Raw genomic sequence first — 18,622 nt, 5'->3', positions numbered from 1 at the left:
TCTAGTTATTAACATATTTTCAAGAACTACACTAAGTCAAATAATTTAATTTCCTTATTTTGGAGAAAAGGGCCACACAACCTACAGCTGATATGGTGCCAAAAATAGTTTGTTTAGTAATTTAGGGGAAAACAAGATCAGTCAGCTAGTATGTTTGACAAAACTTGATTAACTAGCCTTAAATACATATCTTCCACCTGTCTGGTTCACAAGCATATATAAGAAAATCTTCATAAAGTACAAAGCTTACATTTATCTTCAGTACTGGGAAGAAAAAAACAACTTTGACAACGGATCATCTCGGGCGAGCATCCTAGTTTTACAGCTGCCAAACAGGAGGCAGACCATATACCAACTCTGACTTTTCTCATTAAAACTGGAACATTATAAACCTGTGTAGTATTTACACTTCTGCCATGTCTTCACATGTACCGCGTATTAGATGTAAGGTCATGGTCACAGTCATTCTCTTGCTTTGTGGTTCAGCAGTCACCCTGGGGTACAGGGGTGCAGACGATGCACCACAGGACACTTGGAGAACACTGGCACCTGAAAAAGGACGGGGCCTAACAGCTAAGCGGAACACAGTGACATCTGCTCATCGGCTGTGTAACTGTAGGCCTTACATGGCAGGAAGGGGCCAGGAGTGGTGGCACACGCCTTTAATCCCAGGAGAGGATTTATTCCTAGGAGGCAGAGGCAAGCTGATCTCTACAGGCTGGAGGGCAACATGGTAAGTTTGGAGGGTTCACGGCAAGTTTCAGGCCAGCCAGGACTACATAGCGAGATGCCATGAGTGGCTGGATGGAGGTGATACATAGGGGCCTGACTGCCTGAGTTGTCATTCTCATTAGTTGGCCTTGGAATTTGGACAAGATTACGGTGTTTCCATTTCCTCATGCAATGATGGCGACTTCAGGATTGCTGGGAGAATTAAGAGAACACTTACTTGAGTGCTTAGAGCAGTGTTTCTCACACAGCAAATAATTCATGGCCATCCATGACCCCTCCACGTGAATTTAACCCGAATTTCTTCTGAATTCATTCTTGATTAAGGCCATCCTTTTAAAAAGATTTATTTATTATTTATACAGTGTTCTGCCTGCATGTGTGCCTGCACGCCAGAAGAGGACACCAGTATGAGCCGCCATGTGGTTGCTGGGAATTGAACTCAGGACCTCTGGAAGAACAGCCAGTGCTCTTAACCTCCGTGACATGTCTCCAGCCCCAAGGCCATTCTTTTAAATATGAACTTAATTGGCTTGTGTGTATATGTTTCTAAGATAGGTTAAATGTTTCATTTCCTACATCTATTATGAACTTGTTGTAGTTTAAATCTGAATGTCCCGACACACTCATGTTTTGAGTTTTTGTATTGTAGTGCTAGGAATTGGAGAATGGCCTCATGTGCCTGGCAAGAGCTCTGCCACTGACCTAGCCGCAGGTCAATGACCTGAACACCTGCTCCCCAGCTGATGGTGTCGAGTTGGGAGGTTGGGGTATAGTTGGCACAAGCAGGTACTGAGGTGGGCCAAACTCTTTCCTTAGATTGTTTCTTAGATTGGGTACTGCTGTCACAGGGGTGAAAAGGTAATACACAGACATGACGCAATATTTCTATATTGATTTAGTCATCACAAATAATGGTCACTGCCCTTTATTTCTAGCTTGGTATAGGCATGAAGTCTTTCAAGCCTCTAAGGAACTGGCCTGATGAGCTTGTGTGTTCATTTGTAGGTGCATGAGCCTATGCCTTTCTCCCTGCTTGCATTCAGTGCAGAACAAGTGGCCCTACAGGCTTATCTGAATTATGAGTTAAAGGGAAGTGTGAATGGCTCTTGAGTGTAGCACCCTTGAGGGACTCAACCATGTCTACTTTCTTGTGTTTACTTCTGGATCCTTTGGATAATGGCTGAATCAAAATACACTTGAATGGCAGTAGCACTCAAAACTGAAGTATGTTAACTACAGTGACAGTCATGAGGCATGACTGTCAAAGTCTGCACATTCTGGGCAATGGCGGTGCACACCTTTAATCCCAGCATTTGGGAGGCAGAGACAGGCAGATCTCTGTGAATCTGAGGACAGCCCAGTCTATAAAGTGAGTTCCAGGACAGTCAAGGCTACAGAGACACTCTGTCTCAAAAAACAAAAGAAAAAAGTTTGTACATATTTAAGGTATGGAAATAATGTTTTGACATATGTATACACTGTGAGATGATTAGTACAATCAGGTTAATTAATACGTTAATTTGTGGGTGCACTGAGAAGACGTGAGGTATACTGTTAGCACATTTCAAGTGTACATTATCAGTATTTTACAGTCTATGCTATGTGTATATTAGGTGGCCAGAATTAACCTGAGTGTGTACCCTTTAACCAGAATCTTTTTTTTACCCCCACAATGACATATAAGTCTCTTGAAATACTTATATAAAAAAAAATCCACTTAAAACTGAAATTCATACAGGAAGAAATTTCTACCTATGTTTCTAGGTACAAGAAACATTGTACCTACAGTGGCAGGCAAGGAAACTGTTAAATGTCTTAATTTTAACTACATATATTTCCAGAAGGATATTGTAAAAAGGCTTGAACGTTATCACCCATTTACTGGGTGTCTTATTGGTGGCAGCATTGAATTTCTGGAGGCTGACAACTGACAAGCTTGTATTCAAAAGTTCTATAGAGGAGTCAGGAGATTGGTTAGCGGGTAGTACCTGCTGCCAAGTCTTACATCTGAGTTTGATCTTCGGGACTCACAGGGTGGAATGAGAATCCACCCCTGCAAACTGTCTTCTGGGTGCACACATATGCAGGCACATGCAAATAGAGTAAATGCAAAAAAAAAAAAAAAAAGAAGTTTTAAATAAAAATGTTGCATTTTAGCTGGGTGTGGTGGCACACACCTGTAATCCCAGCACTCTGTGAGGCAGAGGCAGGCAGCTTGCTGTCAGTTTGAGGCCAGCCTGGTCTACAAAGTTAGTCCAGTACATAGAGAAAACCTGTCTTGAAAAACTAAACAAAATGTTGCATTTTATTTAGTAACTTTAAAGAAAATGCAAATGTTACAGGCTATGGGGAGGAGGGGAGTGAAGTCCCAGTTCCTTCTAGTGAGTATCAGTATGTTGTATGCTATTTTCTGTGAGAATGTGAAGGATGGGAAGCAATGACAGTGTGGTGTGGCCCCGGCATGCTATTCATGTTTGTAAGCTTCTCGAGGAACACAGTTCTTACTGGCTTCATGTGGTTCATGCTGGATTCTGCATCACTGTATTCAGCCATAAGCACACTGTCCTTTCCAGCCCCCACCCTACTGGCTCCCTAAATTCTTTATTCCCAGGGTGTTGGAAGATATGGAAAGATGATTTTATTCATTCTGTTATTGCTGTCTTTTTGGCAGTGTTGAGGATGGAACCCAGGGCCTTTGCACATGAGGGAAACGCCTTATCATTAAGTTGTATTCTTAGTCCTGTAAACAGAGCAGTTTAGGTCACTATGTTGAAAATATTCACTATATCTTTTAATGATGATCTTATTTGTCTTATTTTAGCTGTTAAAAACAGCTGAGTTTTTTTTAAAAAGGGAAAATCAGCATTGATAACCAAGTCCTGTTCTTTTTTGCCTGTTCTCTCCACCCCCCACCTCCACTTTGGTTTTTTTGAGACAGGGTTTTTCTGTGGAGCTCTGGCTCTGTTCTGGAAGCTCTAGGCTTCCAGACTAGTAGACTAGGCTGGCCTCAAATTCAGAGACCTGCCTACTGGGCTTAAAGGTGTATGCCACCAAGTCCCATTCCTATTCAAGGGACAAGAAAACTGCCAAAGAGGAGCGTGTGTTGAAGCAGGTAGAGCCAGAACTCAGGATCTGAGCCCTCTGGCTCAGCACTTCACTCTTCACCGGGATGCCAATCACCTTTACCAACAACACTCTTTCCCTCTTCATACACATGGGCACATTTTTTGCACAAACATGCTGAGTTACTCAGACATCAGATGTCTACAAAATAAGGACTCAAAAGATACTAGATGACTCCAAGAGGAATCACTGTCTCACAAGTCTGCCTCCAGAACAATCAAGATGGAAAAAGAGGCTATTTTCTCCCTGGACCAAGAATGCAGATTAAGATGGTAGTAATAGGAAGCTTACCACGTACTTAACAGTGGCAATCATTTCTGCATCTAATAAAGGAATTAAAAAAATAAGCACCTTTAAATTTTCAGCATCAATAACATATACTAATGCACACTACAATGGGATTTTGTTAACAAATCCAGTCTTGGGCTGGCTTCAAACTCACTATTTAACGGCAGATGACTATAGTAGTCAGAATAAGAAAAGGCTCATATGTTTCAGTACATATGAGTTGATAGAACTGTTTGGGAAGGATTATGAGGGGCGGCCTGTCACTGAGGGTGGCTGTGGTGCTTTGAATGAAAAGGCTCCACAGCTCATATATTGAATGCTTAGTCATCAGTTGGTAGACTGTTTGGAAAGATTAGTAGGTATGGCGTTGTTGGAGTGGCTGGGGTGGGCTTTGAGGTTCAAAATCCCATGCCAAGCGGAGTCTTCTCGTACCTAGCTTCTGGCCTCACCCTGCTGCCTGATGATCAGGATGTTAAACTCTCAGCTTCTCCAGCACCGCGTCTGCCTGCATACTGCCACTGGACTAAGCCTCTGAGACTGTAAGCAAGCCCCCAATTAAATGCTTTCCTTTATAGGAGTTGCCTTGGTCTTGGTCTCTTCATAGCAATAGAACGATGACTAAGACAGGGGGCTTTGAGGTTTCAAAAGACCTGTGCCATGCTCAGCTCTCCGTCTCCTACTTGTGGATCACGATATGAGTTCTCAGATGTTCCTGATGCCATGTTTTCCCTCATACCACCATGGACTTTAACCCTCTGAAACTGTAGGCCCAATTAGATACTTTCCTTTATAAAATGCCCTGATCATGTTCTGTCACAGCAACAGAGAGATAACGAAGACATTGACCTTAAACTTCTAATCTTCCTATCTCCACTTCTCAAGAGCTGGGATTATAGGAGTGTGCCAGTGCTTAGCTTAGTGTCTGTTTTAAGCTTGTGATTTCTCAAAGTGAAAAAAATTAAAACTCTAAACTATTCAGCCTAAGATTTTTATTTAAATGTTGACACCTTTTTGTGTTTTGTACACAATAAAATACATCATGATGGTCACTTTTTAATGCTTTATTCATTGATTAAAAGAATATACATTTAACATAAACCATACAACATCAGTCATCAGGTCAAACATTCAGCTGGTTTCCTTACAGTTTCTGTCAGGAGTTATTTTATCTGATCACATATACAAGATAAAATCTCACCACATCTGGCATTTACACACACTGTGCCAGTGGATTCACACTACTGATGTACGTATAAAATCCGCATGGTATGTGCTCACTGGAGACAAAACAGTGCACACCTGTCAAAAGGTCATTTAATATAAGATGGTAAAACCATTTGTAAAACATATAAACTTTTTCCATAAATAGAATCATATCTGGACATCTGTTGCATAAATTGTGTTTCCAAAGCTTACAATAGAGCAGCCAGGTCTCAGCACTGCTGGGCACCCACGTTGGCTACTTACTTTATTATTGCAGACTGTCCTTAACATTAAATGCACAACATTCGTACCACTTAAAACTTGGGTCAGGTGGAAGTCTCACAGAGACCACGTCTGTACCGCGGTTGCCCTGAAACAGTTAAATTGGCTTTTAAAGCCTCTCAGATATAACAAGGTTTTAAAACATACTTCATGGAATGTTCTTCATGTATCATAGCAGCTCATACCTGTGATGGAACAAGCTTTTGGTTTCTCCTTTCTTTCCTTTACATTCACTATTCACAGTGAAACAGGTGCATGTTTTTTTTCTTTTTTTTTTTGTTTTTTGTTTTTTTTTTTTTTCAGAGTTCTGAGGTTGCTGACTGAGCCACAGCACAGCTGTGTACCACAGGTCGAAATTCGACCTTAAATATTACAATCTAGCAGTATCTGGCTGGCCAAAGCCGGCCAGCCCCTGCCAGCATGTGGGCACTTCTTCATGTAAATCTATTCTTTGGCAGCTGACACGCGCGCTGACAGAGAGAATCCAGTGACTTGTTAGGGATTTCACGACTAATGTTGGTTTGTAAGCCTGTGCGTTTACAGTTCTGTGCTTTGACTTAGCCTCAGAGGTTTCCCTGGAATATGGTTCCTTTCTTCCTCTACTGTTTTGAAATCTGGGCTAAAGAAGCTAACTTGAATGTAACAGATGAAAAAATCATGGCAGATATAGTTTAAAAAAATCCAGCAATTTGAGTGTTCATGTTTATGTAAATGCATTTAAAGACGGATTAAGCAATGTCTAACTTTTACTATATGAAATTCGGAATGGTAATTGGCAATATCAATTATTATATAGGTAATGAAAGTTAAACTCAGCTTTCTGTTAAAGATAACTCATTTGGGATACTATCTTCCTTTCTATTTCAAATCAAAATCAATGAGATGCTATCAGAATATATAGATGCAGTGCATTGCATACAAATCCACCAGGCTATGGATATTTATATATATATGTATATATATACGTATAAAAATATTTGGCTCCTGAGCTCTGGATTCTGACAAACAAGGAATAAAAATGTCAAAAAGGCAGAGTAACTCAGTGAAAAACAAAGTTAGCCAGTAACCTCAGATAATCATTGGCTGTATGTCCTTAAGGTTTGGTAACAATCCCATTAACCGTGAAAGCCCTATACAGTGTCACTTTGAACTTCTAAAACCAATACCTGACTACGTTCTTTGATCAAGAAGTAGAATATACATTTATAATTCTATAAAGCTAATACTGATTAAACACAGCACAAAAGGATTAGTTTACACTACTGAAAAAAACATAATGGGACCCTACTTGCATATGTAGCCACAGGAATTATACATTTAAAAAAAGCTAAATGTCTTCGCTGAAGCTCTGCATCTCTCTGTAAAAATGACGATTTGGTTCAGTGAAGACGCTGAGTGATTCAATGTCCAAGACTGCGTGCCAAGGCTGACCAAGGCCCAGAGATACCTGCTCAATAAGGTTATGCACTGGATCCACATCCTGGTCGGCTAGTTCACCTTGATCAAAATCAATGCTTTCTTCGGTGACTTCAAGCACTTTTAGATCAGAGCCACGAAGACGAGCAATGGCAATGAGGTTGTGTGCCCACACGGTGTAACCTTAAAGATAAGCAAAAGGCAACTCTGTCATTCTCTTCTGTTTTACTCTGTCTCTGATAGTCTGTTCCTCAGTAAGTGCTTCTTGAGAAGCTTTACATTTGTATTTACCATGTTGGTCCTTTCCCCTTAAAACACACTCAGAATAAAAGAAACATCACTACCTAGGAATCTGATACTGTCTTGAAGAGCACCAGAGTGGTGAGCTGTTAAGTGGTATATAATCTTATTCTGGTATTTTGTTCAGCAAAACAGAAGACATTTAAAGTATATAAACAAAATTTTAACTTTGGATAATGATATATCACAAAGAACAAATTTTATTTCCTATGTAAGTCTCTATTAACAATACAGAGTAACCTGCAATTTTCATTATAAAAAAAATTTCCTATGGTTTCTCATAGTCTATAGTCTCAAGTTTATGACATTTGAAACTTTGAAGGTAACTGTTCATTATCAGAAGTCATAGAAGTCACAGGAATACTGCAGAACGGAGGTCACCCTTGGGAAAGGATAAAGGTGACAGATGCTGGGCAAGCTAACACCTTGAAAGAGGAAATTTTAAAAGGACAGGTTTAAATTAACTGAAATAACCTGACAGTTGCTGTTCCCTGTTTTTTTTTTTTTTTTCTCAATTTTTTGAGTATATTGTATAAGTGTGCTTGCACTTATGTGTGTTTTCATGTAGATGCACACGTATATGCCTGCCTGTGGAGGCCCCAATATGACACTGTGTATTGGTCGCTCTCTACTATTTGATAAGGCAGGACCTTGATAGTCTAGCTATCCAGCCTGACTCAGGGATTCTCCCTGCCTGAGTATGGGAATTGAGGTGGCCACCAAGCCTGGCTGGCTGTTATGTGGGTTCTGGGGATCCAAACTTCAGTCCCACATTTGCAGAGGAGGCATTTAATCTACTGAACCATATCCTCCAACAACCCCATATGATTTTTACTATGGATCTGTTTTTTTTTTGCTACTACCTGTAATGTATGGCCCAATTATGAAGATCTGAAAATCACAATAGGCTAAGAAAAACAGTTTAAAAAAAACAATGTAACAGTGAGCATAGCAAGGTTAAGATTATTCTTTGCTTGCTTCATTATTTTTAAGCAAGGTCTCATTCTCTAGCTTAGGCTGGCCTCTTAAACTCATGACAATCCTCTATCAGTCTGTTAAGAGGTAAGATTATGATGTGTGACACCATGCCTAGGCTAAGACATTTTCATAGATTTTTTTTTTTGTGATTATCTTTGAAGTAAAGTGTTACCTTAGTTTAACAGAACAGCAACTCCATTCAAATGAGAATAGTTCACAAACTAAGATGAATGGCCAAGAAATAAACATGTAACTAACCAATAGGTTATTTCAAGAATATAACAAATATATTAAAACTAGAATCTAAAGGATGGGGCTGTATATATAAAAGCTATCCTTTCCCTCCATCTGTCTAAGCATTTTAAGATCTTCTGATTGGAATGAATACATACACAGCAGGTAGACACACATCTATTTCTATAGCCATGGCAGGAAAAAGCATTAGTGGGGTACTCGGACAGAACATTCATGGTTGAGATATGACTTTCTACTTGTGATATATTTACGAGCATAAAATATTTTAGGCATGATGTCAGTATCAAATTATAGTGAACAAAATCACATACCATGAATTGCCAAAAGAGTGAGCTTTGTGCACCTCCATGCTAATAAAACCAACGGATCTTCATTTCGGTTATCACTAAGATCTGGAAAGCCAGACGTGTCAATCACATCATTCATCAATATAAAATGGGTGAGGAACTTGTCATACTGCCTGGATATGAGATCAACAATAGCCCCTGAGACACAAGTGACATAGCTGTCAAAATGAACCCTCTCAAGTGGTATACTGGGTTTCAGAATCTTCAGCATGTCTTCACCTTTGACATCAAAAGCCATTAGATAGACCCGAAGGCTGGAGCTCTTTCGTGACAGGGCTTTCCAGTGCTCATCATTTGGCATGTTGTCTAATGACTTGTGCATCACTGAAACATTGTGGACCAGAAGAGACAGTCGCTTCAAAGGCACATGGTTGCTATCAGTTAAGACTCTCGCCATCTCAGCTGTAAAGTCACAGAAATCCAGGGCAAGTGAATGCAGATTTACAAACCGCTCTAGTTCAACTGCAGTGACGAGAGTGCTGTTGCCAGGAGTGTTGTTGTCCAGTAAACTCAGGTGTTCCATGGTGTTGGCAATTGAGTTAGACAGAGACGACAGTGATGTTGGGGTTACTATTTCCAGCATAAACCCACAGGACAGCCATTTCAGTTGCCTACTATTGCTCAGTATTTCTTCAAACAGCTGCTGAATTCTACAAGGAAAATGTCACAATTTTGTCACTAGCACTCAGCTATGAATCTTTTTTTTTTTAATGGTGACTTTAAAAAATGGGCAACACATGACATTCAATGTTGAGATACATTTTTTTCTCAACTAATTTCTATCCAACCTACATATATAACTAAAATTCACATTAAAATATAAGACATATTAAACATGTAGAAATGATTCTCATCTTAGGATAATAGTATTTTTTAACTAACATTATGGAATTAAAGACTGATGACATATGACTTATTTTATAGCAAAGGGAAGTGAAAAATAAAATGTTTAACTAGCAGTAGAGGCTGCGCACAAAGAATTTTCTTTGTGCGAATCCAGGTTCGTTTCCCAGCATCCACATAGTGGCTCACAACATCTGTAACTCTAGTTCCATGGAATCTGACTCCCTCTTTCTGACTTTGTGGGAACCAGGCATACATGTGGTACACATATACACATTCAGGCAAAACACTCAAACACTTAAAGTAAAATATTAAGAATTTATACAGCAATAATTACCCAGTAAGCTATATGATTTATCCTAAAATCTTATGCCATGAATATCATTAAAATGCATGGTTAAGATGTTTCTAGGACATATGTTACTGTACCCTAACACACTCTCTTCTCCACCCCGTGTGTGTGTGTGTGTGTGTGTGTGTGTGTGTGTGTGTGTGTCAGGGGCAGGGTCTCTCAATCAAACCAGAGCATGCAAAAAGGGCTAGTCTCTGCCTATCAGCTTGCTCTGGGGATTCCTGGTGTCCAGGCCTAGAATTATAGGTAGTCTGCCATGCCCATGCAGTAGTCATATGGAGATCTTCATGGTTGTGGGTTAAGTGCTTAACTGCCAAGCTCCATATTTTTTTAAAAATAATTTATTTAATTTCATTTTATGTGCATTAGAACTAGAGTTACAGACAGTTGTGAGCTGCCATGTAGGTGCTGGGAATTGAACCAGGGTCCTTTGAAAGAGCAGACAGTGCTCTTAACTACTGAACCATCTCTCCAGCCCCCCATATTCTTTTTAAAAAACAAAAATCATCATTCTTGATTGTGTCTTGGGGTTTTTCAGGGAGGAGCTACACTCATTATTCACATATGCCCTGTAAAGCTTACTGTAATAACTTACTGCTTAATCTTCTTGCCGTCAGGGTCTACCCTGCTGAGGTATGTGCTGGACAAACTTCCTTGCTGCTGTACAACGCTTATGTCTCCAAAAAGACTAAACTTCTGGAGGTTCCTACAGGAGAAAATGGTTAAAATTTTTTTTTAAAAAATATATAAAAAAGGAGTTTATTGGGTACTTAAATTTCAGAGGGTGAGTCCTTGACTATGGTGGCAGGAAGCATGGCAGCAGGCTGCCCTGAGAGCTCACATCTTGAGACAACAACTGTGAGGCAGAGAAGCTGGGAATGAATGGCATTGATGGTTGAAACCTCAAAGCCCCACCCCCTACCCCACCTCGGTGACACACTTACTTTCTCCAACAAGGCCACACCTCCTAACCCTTCCTGAACAGTCCCACCACCTGTGGACCAAACATTCAAATATATGAGCCATCCTTATTCAGACCACTACCAACGCCTCACCCAAAAATCATCTGCGGACTCCTATTCAATCTTCAAGACCCAGCCCAAGCTGCGTCTAGAATTTTTAAAATAAATCTTATTTATAAAATGGTTTTCTAAATGCTTTAATGACTGTGGAAAACAGTGACTGAACCTGAATGCTGAGCTCACAGGTTTTAAATACAAATAATGAGTGACACTGGGAACAGGAGCACTTTAAGTAATAAGAGATGTCAATCATAAGAACTCAAATAAGCTGGCAGCAGTGGGGAGGCAGAAACAGGCTGTGAGTTCAAGGCCAGCCTGCTTTACAAAGCTGGTCCCAGAGATATTATATGGAGAAACCCTCTCTCAAGAAGCAAGCAAACAAATTTCTCAAATAGGAATGGTACCCACCGCAGGCTCATATATTTGAATACTTGATCGTTAGGGAATAGAGCTACTTGGCAGGGATTAGGTATGGCCTTGTTGGAGGAAGTGTATTATTAGAGGTGGACTTTGTGGCTTTAGAAGCCCAAGCCAGGCCCAGTCTCTCTCTTTCTGTGGCCTGCTGATTCAAATGTAGAACTCAACCCTTTCCAGCACTATGTCTGCCTGCATGCTGCCATGCTTCCCACCATGATGATAATGGACTTAATCTCTGAAACTGTAAGCCAGTGTTAATTAAATGTTTTCCTTTATATGAGTTGCTATGGTCATAGTGTCTCCTCACAGTAATAAGACCCTAAGACACTAAGTAACTTAGTTGAAAAATGGGGCACTGTCCCAAAGTTATTTTCTGTAAGAAATATACTAAGTAAAACAAAGGAAATCTTTCCCAGCTTTGTGACCAAACATTTAGAAAAATCAAAGGATTAAAAAAAAACAAAAACAAAAACAAAAAACTATGTAAAAATCTTTACAGCTTTAGGTAATTTCAGCTATAAAACTTTTCTAACATCAAAACTCTAAATAAAATACAAGAAAATGAATAGTTAATATACACACTCTTAAATATGGTAGTAGGAACCAGAGATTTCATTAATAACATAAAATTTAGAATAACTTTAAATAACATTTTAACCCACAAAAGTGATTAAAACCAATGGACAGTATTGTAAAGGAAAATGTTAGAAGGATTGCTAAAGAAAATATTGTTTTGTCCTTTAAAAAGTTTCAAATCAATTGTTCTAGTAACTCAAGACAGCATTTTAGTGAAGGTTAGAAGCATTTAACACTTTAAAAAGTTCAGAGAAAATCATGAAAAGACCCTACATTTTTTTTCACATTCCCAAAGCATACAGAAAGCTGCACTTGCCAAGCATGGTTATACCCCTTTATTCCCAGCACTCGGAAGGCAGAGATACAGACCTAGTCTATACAGTGAGTTCCATAATAGCCAAGACTACATACAAGAGATCCTGTCTGAAAACAAAGCAAAAACCCCTAAAAAAAGAAAAACAAAACAACAAAACAAAGTAAAGGCAAAACCAAAGACCAAACCAACCAAACAACACAAAGTTGTTCTTTTGAGAATGCTGTCATTTCAGACTCCAGAGGGCACAGTGTCATCATATGTAACTGCGTTAGCTCTGAAAGTTTTCCCAGGTTGTCATTTCTATATTCTAATTTGTCAGATATAGAATTAAAAAAAAGTTAATTTCTTAAAAGAAAAAACTTAAAAAGTATTTAGAGGAGAAGATTCAGTAAGTAAAAATTACATAATTTTCAATTTCTACTAATAGTTAGAAGAGTCACACAATCTCAGTGCTTTCCTATCCAGTCCAACTTTCACTGGTGACTATTACATGCCCACAAGTTTGTGGGGCAGTAAAGCACACAGGCAAGAGACATTTACTTTTACCACACACCACTCAAGAGCTGGAACTTCCCTTCCACTATAAGTTGTTAAATCCTTTGTTTTCAAAGAAAGACAGTTAAAAATGAAGGGCAAACTAGAGATGACAAGAACTATTTTTTTTATTATTTACAAAGAATTATTCTTAAAACATATATTTAATTAAGAGACTGTGATTAAAAACAAACAAACAAACAAAAAACAAAAACTAAGAAGATGTGGTAGATGGCACATGCTTGAAATTCCAGCACCTGGGGGGCTAAAGTGGGATTGCCACAAACCCAAAGGAAAACACAAGTGAGTTCCAGGCCAGCCTGTTTCAGAAAAGAAAAACACACACACACACACACACACACACACCAAAGTCAATAAAATACATGTAAAAAGTTTGAAGGAACACTGCAGTCAACATGATGAAAGGTAAATTATCATCAGGAAAATGGGAGTTAAAACCACAATGAGAACGTGGTTTTACCCAGAATGTCTAAAATTACAAAGATTCACAACACCAAATGTGGGCAAGGATATGGAACAACCAGAACTCAAACAAGTTATTGCTGAGAGTGCAAAATGAGACACTCTGAAGACAGTTAATCAATTTGCTAAGGATGAGACCTGATAAGCTAGGGTCAGATGGAAGGGGAGGGAGACCAAACCTATCAGTGGACTTAGAGAGGGGCAGGGAGGAGATGAGGGGAGGGTTGGATTGGGAGGGAATGATGGAGGAGACTACAGCTGGGATACAAAGTAAATAACCTGTAATTAATATAAAAAATAAAATTATATATATATATAATTAGATACAGGTCAGTAATTCCAACTGTAAAAACTTATCCGCGATAAAGCAAGTACTTGTATAAGAAATTTGATTCAAAAGTTCTGATACTTTATTCATAATAGAAATAATTCAAAACAATTTAAATATTACCCAGTTGGTGAATAAATACACCATTAACATATCCACACAATGGAAGAAATAAAGAAAAAAGTGCTTGTATATACTATAATATGGATATAAGACAAAAGTGTAACAATTGTATTTATTGTATAATTTTATCTGTATGAAGTTCTAGAACAACGAAACAGTAGGGTCAGGTCATTTGTTTCCTTAGGGCTAAAGATGGGGGACAGAGTAGAATTTCTTTGATAAAAAGTTCTACATCTTGAATTTGGAAGTCAAACAGCGGAGTTAATCTATAAGCATCTCTTGAACTATACTGTTTAAAATGAGTAAGGAGCTGGAGAGATGGCTCAGCCATTAAGTGTGCTTACTGCTCTTGCAGACAACCTGAGTTTGGTTCTTGGCATCCATATGGAAGTTTATAATGGCCTTTATCAGTTCTGGGGATCTAAGACCTTCTTCTGACCTTGTATGCATGTGTTATACATACACTCATGCACATATACACACAGATAAGATTATATAAATCTTTTTTGCTTGTTTGTTTTTGATTTTTTTCAGTCAGGGACTCTATGTAGACCAAGCTGGCCTTAAACTCACAGAGATCCGCCTACCCCTGTCTCCCAAGTGCTGGGATTAATGGTGTATACCTTCAAACTAGGCAAAATGAAATAAATATTAAAAAAAAAAAAAACCCAACCAAACAACAACAACAAAAATCTTTGTAAACAATGAGTAAGCTGAAAGCCCAGCATGGTGATGCAAGCTGTATCGCCACCTCCTGAGGCCAATGTAGGACTGCCAGGATTTCTAGGCCAGCACAGCCTATGTAGCGAGTTCCAGGTCAGACCAGCCTGGTGTACACAGCAATATTTTTTCTCCAAAACAAACAAACAAACAAACAAACAAACAAACAACAAAAAAGTCCAATTAATTGGGCATGTAGCTCTGTGACAAAGCATTTGTCAAGCATATGCAAGTCCCTGGGTTTGATTCCAAAAATGGGAACAGGGCAGGCCTAAATGGAGGAATACTTTACTGAGTACATAGCAGCGGGCTGGGAAATAACTATACCACTGCCTAACGTTTAAAAAAAATTAAATTTTATTAGGTGTAAATAAAACATCCATTATAGTAAAGCACAAATATGTATTGCCTGACTGAAAATCACCAAAGGAGCTAATTGTGGTGGCATGTTTGTACTCTTTCACAAAGAAGGCTGCTGGAGGCAGGAGGATCAGGAGCTCCAAAACAGCTGGCATAACCACAATCTCAAACCTGTTGTTTACATTAGTCCTAGGTGTCTTAGCACAATGGCGCCTGCCCACCCACTGTTAAGTGCAGGACAGTATTCCTGGCTCCTAGTCCTTTCCTTTCCTTTGGAAATTTTTTTTGGAGACAGGGTTTTCCTGTATAGCTTTGGCTGTCCTGGAACTCATTCTGTAGACCAGGCTGACTTCTTGAACTCAGATCTGCCTGCCTCTGTGTTGCAAGTGCTGGGATCAAAGGTGTGCACCACTACTGCTCAGTTTACTTTGGAAATTCTTTTAAAATTCATTACAAATATAGTATTTGCTGTGCATGCTGGCCTGTGTCTTTAATGTCAGCACTTGGTGACAGAAGCAAGATCTCTGTGAGTTCAAGGCCAGCCTGGTCTACATGAAAAGTTCAAGGACAGCAAGGACTATACAGAAAGATTGTCTCAAAAACCCACTATCACCAAAGTCCAATAAACAAACAAAACCCAAATTTCATGATTCTCAAATTCTAGCACTATTTTTCTCATCATTTTCTTTCTCCCTTCCCTTTTTTTTTTTTTTTTTGGCCACAAAAATGATTATCTACTTACTGTCTTCTTAACTACTTGCTTTTTCAGGTAATCCAAAAAATAAGGTCTTTTATATTTTGGTGCTTTAAGCTTTTTGCTTATCTTTTAAATATTTGTAGCAGCCCCTAGAGAGGCTGGAGCCAACACATTTTAAAGATAAAGTTTGTTGTATATACTCAGGTTGTGTAAGTGTGTAAAACTTACACAGCTTCCAGCAAAACTCTAAGCAGCTGGCCAAATTTCATTCACCATGTGAGATTCTTTCACTGATAACTTCACAGGTGATTGACACTAATAATGCATGTCTTAAGTAGTCTCTGCTAATTTAGAAGGAAGCACCTTCTCAGCTTTTGAGTTTACTGGTTTTTGCAAGTGAAAATACTTGTAGAGGCAAGTAAGTAGAGTTAAGAGTTGAAAGCCATTTATTTCTATTATATATGAGAAATGAAGATAAACATGGAACTAAGACTGAAGATTTCCTTAAATCCTGGCATTTAAAAATCTATTTCTTTGAATGAAACTACAATAAACTGATTTTCATGTCTTGAACTAAGACACAAATGTAACAGCAATATAACAATTTTAGGGTTGATAGTCTTGTCTTGGTGCATTTTCTGTTGCCGCAATAACAAATTAGCTGAGACCAGGTAGTTTGCAGAAAATACAAATTTATCTAGCACATAGTTGGAGGCTGGGCAATTCAAAAACAGGAAGATGGCATCTGATGAGCACATTCTTGCTGCATCATACCAGGGGGAAGGAAGAGAGAAGGAATAATAATGTGACTGACTAGTCAAGCACACTAGTTCTGGTCTCTTTTCCTTTCAAAAGTTATTAATGCCAACATAGCTTACACTTATGATCTATCTAATTCTAATGACCTGCCCCACCTCCAAATCCACACAAATTTGATAATTAAGCTTTCTTTTTTTAAAAAATTGATTCACTTGTTACAATTCATTTTTTAAATAATTCATCTTAAAAAAAACTTTTAGATTTACTTTTATTGTTCTGTATGTCTGTGCACCGTAAGTGTCTGGTGCCCAAGGAAGTGGTGAGCCTCCATATAGATGCTAGCAATCAAATTTAGGTCCTTTAATAAGAACAAGTGCTCTTAACCATAAAGCCAACTCTTCAGCTCCTTAAGCTTTCTATTTTGAGGAGGGTCTCACTGAGTTTGGGTCCTAGCACCCAGCTGGTGAGTCACAGTTGCCTGCAACTCTAATTCCAGGGGATCCAACACCCTCTTCTGGCCTCTGCAGGCACTGAATGCACATGGTACAAAAACATACATGCAGACATAATAACGAAACGTGGGCTGGAGAGATGGTTCAGTGGTTAAGAGCACTGTCTGCTCTTCCAAAGGTCCTGAGTTCAATTCCCAGCAACCACATGGTGGCTCACAACCATCTATAATGAGAACTGGTACAGGCGTACATGCAAGCAGAACACTGTAAACATAATAAATAAATAAATCTTAAAACAAACAAAAAACAACGAAATGTACATGACAGGAAAAGATTTAAAAGAAAACTTACAACATGGGAGGGAGATCCGACATTTGCACACCAAGCAGATGCTGGGGAAGGGACTCTGCGTGGTGCTGTGATGGTGAGTCATCTTACAAGAGGTCAACTTCACCTCCAATGAGAGTAGTAGCCATTGCATTTTCATATCCACCACGCAGTGATCATTCTGAGAAGCACAGTGGGTCCAGGCGACTGCTTATGTTTATACTAATTCACAGACATGAGTCTATGTGGGGGAAGTGTGGGCTCCATCACAAACGGCCATGGAGGACCCTTACAGCTGGGACTGAGACCAACATGCTGGGCACAACCGAACACTTAAGTGTCTGTGCCCTGACCTGCCGACACAGACTGCCTTAACCCTGCTGTTTTCTATGTTTTCAAAATCTAACAGACAAGTGGTAGAAATTCAGCTGCATTGCAGGCATTTTCCATGCCCATACCCACACTGGCATAGTGCCTCTGGAATGAGAAGGCATTTACCACAGTTGATGTCTGTCTGTCTATCTTTTCTTTCTTCCTTTCTTTCCTTCTCTCTCTCCTTCTTCTCTTTCTTGAGATAGGGTCTCTCTTTGCAGCCCTGGATGTCTTAAGAGTTTGATCCGTCGTACACCAGGTTGGCCTTGAACTCACAGAGACCAACCTATCTTTGCCTCCGGGTGCTGGGATTAAAGACATTTCTGTAACTGGCCTTGTTTTTTTACTTTTCTATGCTTTTATATCTGGCCTGCTTCTGAATTGCTGTTACTCTATCTGCTTTATCTCTTGTGAGTAGCAATGGGGACTGAGACGTCAAGAGAAATCTTTCACTAAATCTCCTATGTAAAAGATACAGATCCCAATAAATGTACACATTTGCAGCGTAGAAACTAAAAAAATATAAAGGCAATATAAACGACCTTCTAGTTCACTTCTCAATAAGTGAATCAAATGATACTGAAATGGTTGAAATGTTGAGGAAGTAAAACAATTTAAAAAATGATCAAGCCTGAAAAGACTCAAATAGGCATAAGGAAGTTAATTCAAGACTAGGATGAAAATTTCAATAACTTGTATAAGAGAGTCAAACAAGGGAGATTCTAAAAATCACTCAACACTACCTCTTCCTCATGGAAACTTTGGAAATGAAATAGCTCAGTAAAAGCCAAAACAAAACAAATTTGACCCAGTGTATGGCATACCCTAGTCCCAGGAGATAGCATACTAGATCAAGCAGAAGAAAGAATACCAGGAATTAAAGCAAGGTTGAGATTTTACTACATTCAAACATCAATAAAGAAAATGTCATTATAGCTATGACCCTCAAGTACTGTTAAGATATGATCCAAAGACCAGTGCTGTTTAACAATCCTTGAATTAGAAGGTACTGAAATA

The 18,622-nt window shown here is 39.0% G+C and overlaps 1 protein-coding gene across 1 annotated transcript in view; it reads right to left on the bottom strand.

Annotated features, from left to right (window-relative positions):
* Positions 1 to 5,189: 5,189 nt before the first annotated feature.
* The window catches only part of Fbxo33 (F-box protein 33), a 29,746-nt gene continuing 16,313 nt past the window's right edge, over positions 5,190 to 18,622 (bottom strand). The window contains exons 2-4 of the mRNA XM_055595475.1: positions 10,715 to 10,825; positions 8,889 to 9,574; positions 5,190 to 7,227 (exon numbers count right to left, since the gene is read on the bottom strand). Of these exons, the coding sequence (XP_055451450.1) occupies positions 6,956 to 7,227; positions 8,889 to 9,574; positions 10,715 to 10,825 (1,069 nt within the window). The 3' untranslated portion in view covers positions 5,190 to 6,955. The remainder of the gene's footprint in view (positions 7,228 to 8,888; positions 9,575 to 10,714; positions 10,826 to 18,622) is intronic.

This window comes from Psammomys obesus, unplaced genomic scaffold (genome assembly GCF_907164565.1).
Source record: "Psammomys obesus unplaced genomic scaffold, mPsaObe1.curated_primary_1811, whole genome shotgun sequence".
In the NCBI taxonomy this organism is placed as follows: Eukaryota; Metazoa; Chordata; class Mammalia; order Rodentia; family Muridae; genus Psammomys; species Psammomys obesus.
The sequence above is the reverse complement of the archived record's forward strand: the minus strand, read 5'-3'. Positions and strand labels throughout refer to the sequence as shown.